A 13543-nucleotide genomic window follows, 5' to 3' on the forward strand; every position below is an offset into this window, starting at 1 on the left:
ATTAATAATTCATCTTTAGTTTTAAATGCTTTTTTTTTCTTTACTAACCAATTATTTACCAATTCAAAACTTAATACCCTATGACAATCATGTAAACATAACATCATTATAATTTAACATTTATTCCCTTGTATGGACTATCAAGGAATGCCAGCCAGAACACCTTATTTTCATATAGACAGGTTGATGATGGTGCAATTATTCATATGGCAATAGCCTACTAGATACAGTTATTTTCCGTAAACAACCACAATTTATTTCACAATGTAGATAGTTTTTAGATTTTCTTAACATATTCACGGACCTATAAACCATGGATTGGCAACTGCCCCATATCGGTGAAACAATAAGAAATAATAATTTACCCACAATCCTTAGCGCGCACTCGGCAATTATCGGAAAATTCCGCCGAATCACCGATCGGTGATTAACGGCGATCTTCGGTTATTTCCGCCAACTCTGCTAATAATGCCTTGTTCGTTATAGATTTAATTATAATTAATAACTGTGATTTAAATCAGATTCAATTGCACTATAATCAACTCAAATGAAAGTACCGCGTATTTGAGTCAATTTTAATTAATGATTTCCTACATGTATATATTTGGCCGATGTCGGATGTCTCAAAAATGACCACACGGAAAGATCTCGGAATGAAATCCCGCTGCACGCGTGAGTTTGAGATTATCGCATTAACACAGATGAGAGTTGCCAATCCATGGTTTATAGGTCCATGACATATTTCATTGAAGATAGTTTATCTTTTGTGCAAATATTTTTACGATTAATGTTTTTTTTATATAAAAGTATGTGACATACAACAAAGGCCCTTCAAGCTCAAAGTTTCCTGTGGTAAAATCATGGTGGGCCCACAATGGATTGTAGGAGGGGCCATTTGTGGGGCGGTGAGGTTAACTTTATCCCCACACGAGCTCCCTATGACAATATTGTCGAGCACAGTGGTGTTAAGAAGATCTAGGCATCGTTCGCTGCGTTGTTCTACTGACATGGTGAAGACTGCTCGAAACTGCAAGAAAATAGGAAGATTGTTAACTACAAATGTATCATCATCTATAGGCACATAATTTTAACTTTATTTCCATGGATAGTTTGATGATTCATCAAACACTTTTCTTTACTAAATATAACATTAACTATCTTCTAATTTTATCTTCTGTACACGTTGTTTCCTAGACTAAAAGCATTTTAACATATTTGAAAGGTCAATTTAAGGGAGCTTTAGACAAAGTTTGAAGAAGTTGGCCAAATAGTTCTAGAGATTTTCTATATTCAACACTATTGAAAACACATGGGAAACAACAATATGCATTCCAAACAAAAGTTGAAGTAAGCTAAAACATTGAGCAACATATACATGTAAACCCAACTCACTTGCTTACTACTGGAAGTAAATATGTTTGATGAGATGTCAATGACTGGCTGACCGGACACTCTGGACCATATTCCGGTCTTGATGTCTTCCAATTGAAGACTGCAGCTGCGGTCATTTTGCAGACCGGACACTGACCACGATACATTGTACCTCTGCATTGGACACTGCCCATATTCTGAGAAATATGCACATAGAAATAATAAGTAGTCAAACCAGTTTTGCCATACATTCATATTAAATTGAAATTTCATGACCACATGGTTTGTAAGGATTTATTAACTGATTCAAAATACACTGTACTCTATTACAAAACATTAGGTGTCTTTTTACTCAGTTTAGTTTAAGCTTAGGGCTATTCCAGTAATCCAGAAAACATATAACTCACAGAGGGAAGGTAATTATTGTCTTAATATATGGGTGTCTTTTTTCACAACGTGGACCCCAAAAGGGTATTTGCTTATATAGGAGGGTGCTATGATTTAAAATTGCCTTTCCCCCGTGGGTTATATGTTTAAATGGAATTACCCTTAGTAATTTTACATCCATTGTGCAACAAGTTATTACAACATCACATTAATCACTCTTGTTGGCATGTTGTTCTACAAGGATGTGAACTTACGTTGTGGGGGAAACCAGAGTACCTGAAGGAAACCCACTTGTCCAGCATGGCGACTTCAAACTCAACTCACGCATGCATAGGCCAAAAGGTGAACTAGCGATGCCTTAGTAAGAAGTGAATATCCTAACATTTGTGCTAACCAGACAACCACTTTATAACACCACAATGACACAAGATTATTCTACATGTACCGGTAATGTTAGGCACAAACTTAAGTGATTACCCTCTGGTACACAGTCTGGTATGGATGAGTTACTCCATCCCTCTTTCTGTGTACATGTGTAGGGGTTCTGAAGAGGCACAACAGGGACAGTTCCAGGCACACAGCTAGCCTCACAGGAGTTTGTAGACACCCCATCTTCTGTCCCCATCTTACAGGTCATCATTACATTGACAGGGGTGATCAGGGATTGACAGGGATCTGACTCTGTAAACAAAAGTAAAGAGTCATGAATCTCACAGTGTTATATATATATATATACCGTATATACAAATCTTTTAATTGGAAGTTATACATATAAGCATGTACAAATAATCCTTTTCATCATTTTTGAAAAAACTTTTAATAAATGTTAACTTTTGTAAATAATTATGTAATACCCATATGTAAATACCATTGGCTTTATTACCTTTTAAATCTAAAAAGACAAAAAACGTTTTTCATCTATCCAACTGGAAGCAGATGTACTTGGTGTTAAATAAAAAATGCTATGTAGTTTAAAAAAAAGCTACTTTGTTACAAATACTCTGATCTAAATGCTTACCCTGCACTTTTATATGTACTGTACACATTGCAATGTTCTGCATGTCATCACTTGCATAGAATGTAATTGTCACATCCTGGAGTTCAAATAAGGTACATTAACAGTCAGTAGCTTTTGAAAAAAAATGCGAAAAAGAGTAAATCATCTAGTAAGTTTCAATCCATCCTTTAAGTCCAAGCATGCCCTTCATATATGAATTTCAAACCAAGTTTTGCCCATACAATCCATTATTACCATAAATATAATGCAAGTATAAAGTGTCATTTAAAAATGTTGACCATTAATAAATTTGACTTCAATGTTGAACTTCAATAAAAAACAACACTTTTCACAAGGTAAATAGTAACCTGTGAGGTAAAGTATGGAGTGGTGAAATTAACAGGCTGCACAGTGATATGTAATGGCAAGCCCGAGTTGTCCGTGGCAACAGGAATGGAGATGTTGATTGGTTCTCCAGGCTGTGTTGTTATCGCATCCACAGGACAGTCTTGGAACATAGGCTTTGTCACATCTACAAATTCAAAAGTTATTGTAAAACATAAAATCAATCTCTCATGGTACAAAATAAGAAAAAATGGTTTAAGCCGAACTTTAAAAAGATAAATATTCAATAAATTATGGTATGTACTACAAGTACGGGTTATTTCAAGTATTTACATGTGTATCCAAGAAAACAACACCAAGGGTTTAAATTTAGAAGGCTTGAAGTACAGCACTACCTATACACTCTGGTATTGATGTGTTCCAATGCCCTGATGTAACTGTCATCCCCTGTGCACTATTCACAGTCACAGATCTCCTGCGCCTGCCCTTCCCACCAAAGTCCAGAAATTGTGTATTATAGTTGCACTGGGCTGTGTCACAACAATAATTACACACTGGACTGTTGCTGCTTGGATCGCAGTTGCTATTACTTTGCATTTCACACTGACTACGACTCATGCACGACTTGTCGATCTTGGACACCCTTCTGCTGCTGTAGTTAACTCGAGTGTAGCACACAGGCTGTGGAAAATAATTGTTTGCATTAGACAGTGTAATAAATGAAACTGGAGAATGACATATAATTTAGAATTGACATCTAGGCTTTGAAAAATTGCTCATTACACAACAAAATTTTGAATATGGTCTCTAATATATGCTTAGTTTACAGAAGTCACTTTGCAACAACAGAGGCATTGGTAAAAGCGAAAAGGTTGTTTCTTTTATTATTTTAAGTTCATTTGACAAATATTTTCACTCCTTGAGCTTTGTGCTTGCATGCAACAGCAAAACACCTTTCATTTACAAAAAGTCCTTATTTTTTGTATATATTTTGCTAAAATTTCTTGCGTAAAATTATGTAACAAGCAACTAAGCCAATATTTGAAATCATTTTCTATTATCACATAAGACACTATTATAACTATATCAGTGAAGTCTGAAAACATGAACGCATTTCTAAATTGTCTACACATCATGTTTTATGATATATAAATCATATCATCAAGTCACATTTGAGGGTGATGCCTTACATTTTGATTGCTTTATGAATATTTTAAATACACTTATACTTACATCATTGTAGTCACTAGGAGGGCAAGATCCATATTTAATCTTGCAGTCAATATCATTTCTTTCATTTTCACAGATATAGCAGGTCAGCTGTACATATGGATTTTTGGTAGTTGATGTTGTCCCCATGGAAGTGGATGTTGTTGTTGCACTAGAAGGAGTCTCTGTGGTTGAAGTCACAATTGATGTCGGTGGTGATGAAGTAAATGAAGATGTTAAACCTGATGTTACTGGAATACCTGTTGTAGAGGTTGTATCAACAGTTGTTGATAATTCAGTTGCCTCTGTTGTTGTTTCTGTTGTGACCAATGTAGATTCTGATGTAGATGCTGTGGAGCTGACAGTATCTGCAATTGTGGTTGAACCTATCATAATTGGTACAATGGTTTTATTTTTTGCAATGCTTTCATCAAAAGAATTATTTTGACCGGAAATAGAATCATATGCATCATTCACAGAAGACTGATTAGAAAGTTTAAATGACATTAACAATGTCTCTGTTGATGAAATAAATGCTCTTGAAAGAGCAATACTCTCAGATGTGTCATAGTACTCACTGACCAGTTTAGTAGCGTTATCTAAGCTATCCAATATAGTAGAATGAAACACACTTCCATTTTTTCTATTACTAGAAAGAGAAAGAATATTGGAGTCATAAGAAGTTGAAGACAATGTCTCATTCACAGAGTCTGTTTTTGCCACTTCAAGTGAAAAAGGAGATGCAAAGGATTTCAAATCAGGCCCTGGAACAGATGCCTTATCGGAGTCTGTTTCTGAGAGAAATGAAGATTCTGAGTCAATCGCAGTGTTTAGAGAGGCAGAGAAAGTGGTTTCAAAGTTTGCAGACTTTGTTTGAGCATAAGAAGATAGCATTGTGGAACCAGTTGTTATTAGGTCTGAAACTGATTGAAGAGGTACTACATTAGCATTAGTATTCTGCCTTGTTAGCTGAGATGTAACTTTGGCAGATGACAGTAAATAATCAGTGGTTAGCTTGGAAGAAACTGAGACAGATGTAACATCAGCAGTAGTAGCATGCTTTGTTGTAACTGGCAAGTATGGTTCTACATCAGAAGTGGTTAGCTCGATTGTATGAAGCAAAGGTGGCATCAGTGTTGGCATTGGTTGCTGAATTGTTCTTTCGGGTGATGACTCCATATCATAATCGGTTGACTCAGTCGTCTTTTGGAAATGTTGCACTTCATCAGCAACAGCAGACACTGCTGAGGTCAAGATGGCTTTTGGTTCTGCACCAGCAATGTTATGCTGGGATGTGTACATGGTAGATGATTCTACATTCAATAGAGATGCAGCTTGAGGTGATTGAACTACATCCTTACCGGAATGCGGTGCTGTTACCAATAAATTATTTGTTTCTGGAGGTATTTCATCTACACTGGTTAGCAGGGTTCTGATTGTGGAATCTGTTTTAACATTAGTGGATTGCTGGGTTGATATTGCATCAGTAGAGCTTGGCAAGCTTGAATGGTAGGATGAAGATGTTAGTTCACCATAAGTTGTTAGGGGAGATATAGAGGAGGGAGTAAACTGTGCATCAGTTGTTAGCTGGTTTGTAAATGGAGAAATTGGTATCACATCAGAAATTGTTAGAAGAGATGTTGCTGGGGAAGTTGACAGTACATCCAGTGCATGCTGAGTTAGAACCACATCAGATATTGTAAGAGGAGATGAAGCTGACGATGATGACAACACATCAAGTACATGGTTGGTTGTACCAAAGAAAGGTTTAACATCAGCAGTTGTTAGATGCTCTTCAGAAGCCATTGACAGTGTGGTTAGAAGAGAAGATTGTACCGCAGCATCACTGTCTATTAAAAGTTATAAGAAAGAGTTAAAAAAAGAAAGAATATATTAGAAACATGAAAGAAAAATCAACACATTTATTAGAGAAATAATTTCAACATTTTAATATTGCAAAGCATAGTTCATGACACCAAAATGCACAGACAAACATCCAATGTACCTGGCTTTCCTGTAACTGCTGATGAAGAGGATGTAGTTCTTGTGCCTGGCTCATCTGATGTGGTCAATTCAGGTGGAGAGGATGTTGTCTCTAGAATACCAGTTGCAGATACACCAGTGGATGTTGTAGTAGTTGCTGTTGTTTTTGTTACTATTTTGGATGAAGTGCTTGTATCTTCAATGAAAATTGAGGTGGTTTTTGCGCTGATAGATGAGGACAGAGTTGTTTCAGAATGTGTAGTTTCCTCAAACATTGAAGTTGGTGTAGCTGAATTATTGAAAACATCTGTGAATAGGGTTTCAGTAGAACTATGAGCTTCTTTTGCTGTTGTTATGACTGTCTCAGTTGAATGAGGTGTTACAGTTGAAATTGTTTTAGCAGTTGTTGCTTCTAAGGTTGATGTTTCATCCACGGTTGATGTCCCTTTTTCTGTTGAAGTTTCTTCAACTGGTGTAGACTGTGTTGTTAACTCATATGTTGTTGTTTTCAGCTGTTGGGTTGAAGTCTCAGTTGATCCATTAGTTGTTTCTTCCACACCAGTTGTCAAAAGAGCTTGTGTGGTAAGCTCAACAGGGGTCTGTGTTACAGAAACTTGTTTACATGTATTTAATCCAGATGATACCCAGCCATCAGCACAAACTACTGCCATACTGTATGTGGAAAACATGTTGTCCTTGACACTAATGGTGTCACATTCTCCCCCAACATCAACTGTCTCAGATCGCAAGAGGCATGGTACCAACTCAATGTCTTTGTATGTTGACACAACCCCTACACAATAACTCATGTCATTTGTACCAATATCTGCTTCAGCCAATGCAGTTACAGAAACTCTCAGGTCAACATTTATCTAAAATGAAAGATTTGATATATGTGTATAGTATAATTCATAAGAAAGGCAAAACAATTAAATTTTTGATGCATCGGTTTGTTTTCAGGCTTCATGTTTAAATGAAGACAGAACTATGGAATATCAGTACAAAATGCAACAAAAGCACAGCAGAGCAAACGTAAATCCCTCCCTGCTGTTGTCATTTGAAAAATGGGCATTACCTAACAATATTTAAAGCTAAATCTATTGGCCATGCTGAGCATGTTTTACTTTAGGACCAAATTTTGAACCATCCTGAATGGGTTTTAAGTTATGGCCAAGGTTTAAAGTTTTGAATGCCAAAGCTATGACACCTTAACTTTTTTTTATAAAACAGAAAAGCCAAAAACTACTTTTCATAATAATATTATCCTTAATAATAAAGTCACTAGGCCTTACCTCATTGCCAGGGACTTGCTTGATGACAGTATCCAGCAACAGGTAGAATCCTTCAGATAAGCATTTCACTTCAACACCTGCCTGGTTATTAATTTCATTTTCTCTTTCTGACAAAATTATATTTAAGGCGCCAGAATACTTATTCTGGCAAAATTCATTTACAGTTGATGTTTCTAGTACTGTGCTGAATTTTAATTGTATCTGCTGCTTTGTGAAATCTAAAACAGGTCTAGACTTGAAGTCCGCTGAATTCACTAATGTATCACACTGTGAAAAATTAAAGGCAGCAGCAGTAGTAGAGGCTGGCTCAGTGGTAGAAACAATGCTTGTTTTGCTTTCAGTTGATGTAACTCTATCAGAAGTTGTTTCTTTAAACTCTCCTGTTGTGGTTTGCTGGATAGTAGAATCAGATGGTCTTGTTAGCTCACTCTCTGTAGTTGTTAAATCTGAAACTGCTGTAGAGTCACTTGATATCTCGGAAGATATAGTAGTTGTCAAACTTGTTGAAGACTTGTCATATGTTTTTGTAGATGTGGAATCCACATTACTGGTGGTCTGTTTTGGTTCATTAGAAGTGATTTTGGAGGGAACAGTTGTTGTAGTTGTGACCTTAACGTCTGTGGTTGGTACACTACTCGTGGTTGAGGCAGATGTTATTTCTGACACAACTGCAGAGCTTGTTAAAGATTCAGCAGATGTCTGTTCTGAGCTTTGAGATACAGTGGTAGTCAAGGCTGAAGTGCTAACATTAGATGTCTGGGTTGAGGCTGCCGTTTCAACAGAAGATGTCTGAGTTGATGAAGTCATTTCAACAGAAGATGTTTGAGTTGATGCTGTTAATTTTGTAGGAGCTGTCTGAGTTAATGTTGTCGTTTGAACATGAGATATGTCAGTTGATGCTGTTGTTACAACTGGAGAGGTCTGATTTGATGCTGTCACTGATGTTTCAACAGGAGATGTCTGAGTTGTCGCTGTTGTTTCAATAGGAGATGTCTGAGTTGCTGCTGTTGTTTCAACAGGAGATGTCTGAGTTGATGCTGTCGCTGTTGTTTCACCAGGTGAGGTCTGAGTTGATGCTTTTGTTTCAACAGGAGATGTCTGAGTTGATGCTGTCGCTGTTGTTTCACCTGATGAGGTCTGAGTTGATGCTGTTGTTTCAACAGGAGATGTCTGAGTTGATGCTGTCACTGTTGTTTCACCAGGTGAGGTCTGAGTTGATGCTGTTGTTTCAACAGGAGATGTCTGAGTTGATGCTGTTACTGTTGTTTCACCAGAAGATGTCCTGGATGATGTTGTCGTATCAACAGAAGATGGCTTAGTCGATCCTGATGTTACAACAGGAGGCGTCTTAGTAGATGAAGTTTTTAATGTTTGGGATGTGATTTCAGTTGTGCCTGGGGTTGATTGTACGGAGAATGAAGAGGTGGCATATGTAGTAGATGAAGTAGATGTTGTGGATTCTGGACCAGCGGTAGAGGCTGAAAATGTGCGAGTGTGAAAATAACCTGACTAGGCAGAAATTCAGTTTGGTATTAATTTCAAATGTATCAGGGCAGCATGTTCTTGAGTGTTTCCATTCCCATGCAACATGCTTAATTGGGTTAAGGAGTATGAAAGACGCAAGGAAATACACACACAGAGTTTGTGTTAAGGACAACAAAATATCATGGCAGGGTGAAACAATTGACATGAAATTAACACAATTTGCACAATGCAATACATCAATCACAGTGTTAAGTTGCACTTTTCGGATTACTCACACTAAGCAGGCATCTTAACCAGGTCTACATACATTTCTACAATACAATCCGACAAATATTTAACCAACAAATATGCACAATATGCAGACTACCTCACAACAAAATACACAAAGCATTACCAACAAATATGCATTAGTAAACAATCCAACCAATTTATGTACAAAAAGTCAAAACCCAAAAACAAACATGAAAGAACACATGACGAAACCTTCCAAAGAGAAACATACCCAATGCAGGAACAGGAACAAACAAGCAGATAAATCAGCGTCAGGTTGGTTATCCAATAAATCAGATATCGCCAATACATAATCACAACAAAAACAGATATATAGACGTCCTGAATGAACATTGCTTTTTAAGACATATTGCATTACAAAGTACAACTCATGTTTCAAAACATGGTTTTAAAATGAGATTTAGATACAGAACACATTTAGTAAGTTCAAGATCATGGTCATCTTAAAAATGTATAATTCTTATAATTCTTAAAATATGTTTCTTTTACTAATCAATAAATGATTAAAAGTAAATGCTATCCATTGTTCAATAGCAATTAATGTATCAAGCTTTAATATATAGTCTTGGAGACATCTCACCAACTGTTTCTTCACAGAACTCTCCCTGGTAGCCTTGGAAACATTCACACTTCGCTGCTCGCCGGCCAATTGATACACATTTGCCTCCTTTGTTACACTGTGCTGGATTTGTTTCACACCAGTCTGCGAAATATTAGAGTAAAATAAGAGAGAGTGAAGCCTATCAGTGGAAAATAAACTGTGGCCTGCATATATTCATTCGTAGGTGCAACCAGTATAAAAAACATAGTTGAATCCTAAAATCAGGCAAACACACAGCAAATGAATTCAAAAGATATCTTAAAGGCTTTCACCCTCCATTGTTTTGCATTGCTTTACAAACCTACCAATGGATTTAGTCTTTCCAAGTCTGGATTTATCAAGAATTATATTGATGCTGGTATAAACTTACTAAGACACTGTGTCTCACTGGTTGACCCAGTCTCATCATTATATGTGTATTGAGGACATTGTATGCAGGCAGCTTGTCCAGTCAGATTCTGGAAACTGTCAGTTGGGCAGTCCACACACTTCTCCCCACCTGTACTGTACTGGCCTGGAATGCACTCGGCTGTAATTCACAAGAAATGACTGAACACAAGGATGTGGAAGAAAAATGCTGCAAAGCCAATTCCAACAATTCTCTGTTTTATTTACAGTCAGACAAGGGGCAAAAGGCAATAATGATTAAAGTCAGAGTTGTGGGCCTTGCTTCACATAAGCCTGTTGTGCACAAATTTTCATTTGATTATTTTGAAATGTTTCTGAGTTATGGCTAAGGTTAAAGTTTTTTAACTAAATCGAATGCTGACAATTACGACAACACCAAGGCTATGACATACCCTGGATTTGATTTAATTCTTAAAAACACAACACAGATCAGCTAAAAACCCATATGAAACATCAGCTCCTTCAGATCAATTGCTTCAATGGCATGAAAATAAAATTTAAGATGATACCAAAGCCATCATACTTCAGAACTTAAGTACTTTGGTATGATGAAAATGTATTATTTTTCAGCAATTTTTATCAATCATTATTACACTTGTAAGAATGCCCAAAATCTTGAATGAAGGCTTAAATTGTCCACAGTAGCTTACATACCGCAGTTTTGTTCCTGAAGGAAATGGCCTGGAAAGCAGCTTGTAACTTGCACCACAGGTAATGTGTAGTTGTTGAACCGAACCTCAACATCCTGTTAGCGTTTCAATATTTGTAATTGGTAAAAATTACAAAAACAGCAGAATTTACAAAAACAGCAGAATTAAATAAAACTTGTCATACTGTGGTAAGACATTTAAAAAGATTAACCTGATTGTAACATAGACCAATTATAAATCCAAAAACAGAAACCTTAGTGTAATTCAAAAGCTACAAACTATGAAATCTATATCCATGCAAAGGATTTCAAATCTCTCACCCTTTTTTTATACATTATGTGAGGGTAAGAGCTCTTTGTATATCATTACCTGACTGCGGACATCTAAGTTTGTGCGGTTAACATGCAAGATGTAGGCAATCACAGTAACAGTTAAAACCTCACTGCTGTCCACCTTATCTGTCGTTGTCGGGCTAGAAAGGAACACTTTTAGGGTTAATGGCATAGCAACATTAAAATAATCTTCTGGTATTAAACCTCAAATTACTTTGAAGGTTCACTCTAGATGTCTTACTTCAATTATTGTTTTAAAATATTTATTCTCTGCCTGATAGGATTCAGCTTATAGTTGTTGAAAACCCCCAAAATGTTCTACACTTTGGTTTGATTTGTCGTTCTGACTAAATGAACGAAGAATCAAACCAAATTGTAGAACGATATCATTCTCTGTAATGTATTTTTATCTTCTATACCAAAATACATTCAGTCATCAAAATGAGACTTTTGGATGAACTAGCCTGAATTCTTACACTCATGTCTGGTTTTAAAGTTTTCAACTAGCCTTGCTAGATAAAATCCAGAATTGAATTAAGTTCAGAAAGCATTTTACCAGTGCTGGGCTTGCTTGCAGGATTGAGCTAATTTTGACTACTGCGTTACTACATGTTTTGTTGTATCATGTACATTTTTTATCATTCAGCAATAAAAGTAGTGAAATTGAGCGAAATAAAAGGGATATATCTATTTCTACACCTTACCTGACATTACTAAATGTTAGGATAAACACAAGATGGTGCAAAATGTCCGCTCTCTTCCTTTGATGTGGGTTTACCAGCAAGTTGCAAGAGACAAATTCTACTTCCATATTGGTACAATTTGCAGAGCAGAATGACTTCTCATCTGCATATTTCTCATCCCTACTGGACTTGAACAAGTCTCTGACTGCAGTATCAACCGTGTCTTGTATGGGTGCCAGGTTATCAGAACAGTTATCAAGGGTGGTGAAAAAGCTTAACTCAACACTGATACTCATTGATTGGATTGCTGGTGCAACTTCCTCTTGAACTGTTAACAAAAAATATTATCATAAACGTAATCAAATTTAATGAGTTAAGAAATTCATTTAAACATGTAATAGCAAATCAGAATGAAACATTTACCTGGAACACTGCAGTTTTCCTGTCCTGTCAGCTGGGTGGTGTAACCAAGTGGACATTTCTTGCACAGGTCAGGTTGATGACCGAGCCCATCATTGTACGTCCCTACCTCACACTCCTCACACTGGGTCATATTCAATGCAAGCCCATACCCTGCGTCGCAATGAACTGAAACAGCCAAAATACATGTACAAATCTTATGACTCATAGTCAGTATCTCATTGGTGCATACAACAGACAAATATAAATACATCCTCTTATCAGGACTTAAAATGTAGTTGAATGCCGTATGTTTCTACAATATAATTATGATGGTTAAAATTATACCTGTTTGTGGTGTTGTTCCAGCAGATGTGGTTGTTGATAGCATCATGGTTGTTGTTGTTGATAAGACTGTGGTGGTAGAAGTTGGTGTCATTGCTTCTGTTGACGATGATGCTGTTGTTGCAATGGAGGTTGTTGTTGGTTCTGTTGTTGTTATTGGGTTTGTTGGTGTTGGCTCTGTTTTTATTGTTGTGGTGGTGGTATTGGTGCTAGTTATAGATGTTGTTTTGTGCGTTGATGCTGCTGTTGTCAGGGTTGTAGCTTCTGTTGTTGGTGTTGTTGCCTCTATTGTTGATGATGTTGTTTGTGCTGCTGACATTGTTGTTGAAGGTGTTACTGGCTGGCAGTCCCCACAATACATACACTGCCCAGATGGGTCATGAAACTTGTAGCCTGGCTGACACAGTGTCAGAGGCACATTATTCTCAAAATAACTAGAGTTGAAAGTCATCTCAGGGCAACTTTCAGCAGTCAACTTGCTTACAGTTATATTGTTCAGAGTTGTTTTGAATGAATCAGAGAATTGCTGTTGTACAAGGCGGGCACAATTAAAAATTAGTGGGTAAGGGTATGTTTTGCTGTGCAAGAAAAATGGTATGTGGACTGCAATCTGAAACAAGGAGATAATGGTAACAAAGAATCTTGGAATATACTTATAAACCTATAAAGAAGTTAAGCTTTCCTCTACATTTAGAAAGATTTCATTTAAGTTAAAAGGTCATATTTCACATCATTTTAACTCTTAAACCAAAATACTGTGAAACA

The 13543-nt window shown here is 36.7% G+C and overlaps 1 protein-coding gene across 5 annotated transcripts in view; it reads right to left on the reverse strand.

Annotated features, from left to right (window-relative positions):
- The window catches only part of LOC128210977 (serine-rich adhesin for platelets-like), an 85646-nt gene that overhangs the window by 32196 nt on the left and 39907 nt on the right, over positions 1–13543 (reverse strand). For 3 of the 5 annotated variants that reach the window (XM_052915359.1, XM_052915370.1, XM_052915342.1), the window contains 16 exons: positions 12782–13388; positions 12458–12622; positions 12056–12362; positions 11389–11491; positions 11024–11114; positions 10332–10490; positions 9941–10063; positions 7585–9062; positions 6315–7164; positions 4334–4695; positions 3496–3781; positions 3124–3287; positions 2777–2852; positions 2236–2439; positions 1393–1568; positions 820–1027 (listed from right to left, as the gene is read on the reverse strand). In XM_052915359.1, the coding sequence (XP_052771319.1) occupies positions 820–1027; positions 1393–1568; positions 2236–2439; positions 2777–2852; positions 3124–3287; positions 3496–3781; positions 4334–4695; positions 6315–7164; positions 7585–9062; positions 9941–10063; positions 10332–10490; positions 11024–11114; positions 11389–11491; positions 12056–12362; positions 12458–12622; positions 12782–13388 (5359 nt within the window). The remainder of the gene's footprint in view (positions 1–819; positions 1028–1392; positions 1569–2235; positions 2440–2776; positions 2853–3123; positions 3288–3495; positions 3782–4333; positions 4696–6314; positions 7165–7584; positions 9063–9940; positions 10064–10331; positions 10491–11023; positions 11115–11388; positions 11492–12055; positions 12363–12457; positions 12623–12781; positions 13389–13543) is intronic. The other 2 variants (XM_052915351.1, XM_052915363.1) reach the window with 2 other exon arrangements.

Source organism: Mya arenaria, chromosome 2 (assembly GCF_026914265.1).
Source record: "Mya arenaria isolate MELC-2E11 chromosome 2, ASM2691426v1".
Lineage (NCBI taxonomy): Eukaryota > Metazoa > Mollusca > Bivalvia > Myida > Myidae > Mya > Mya arenaria.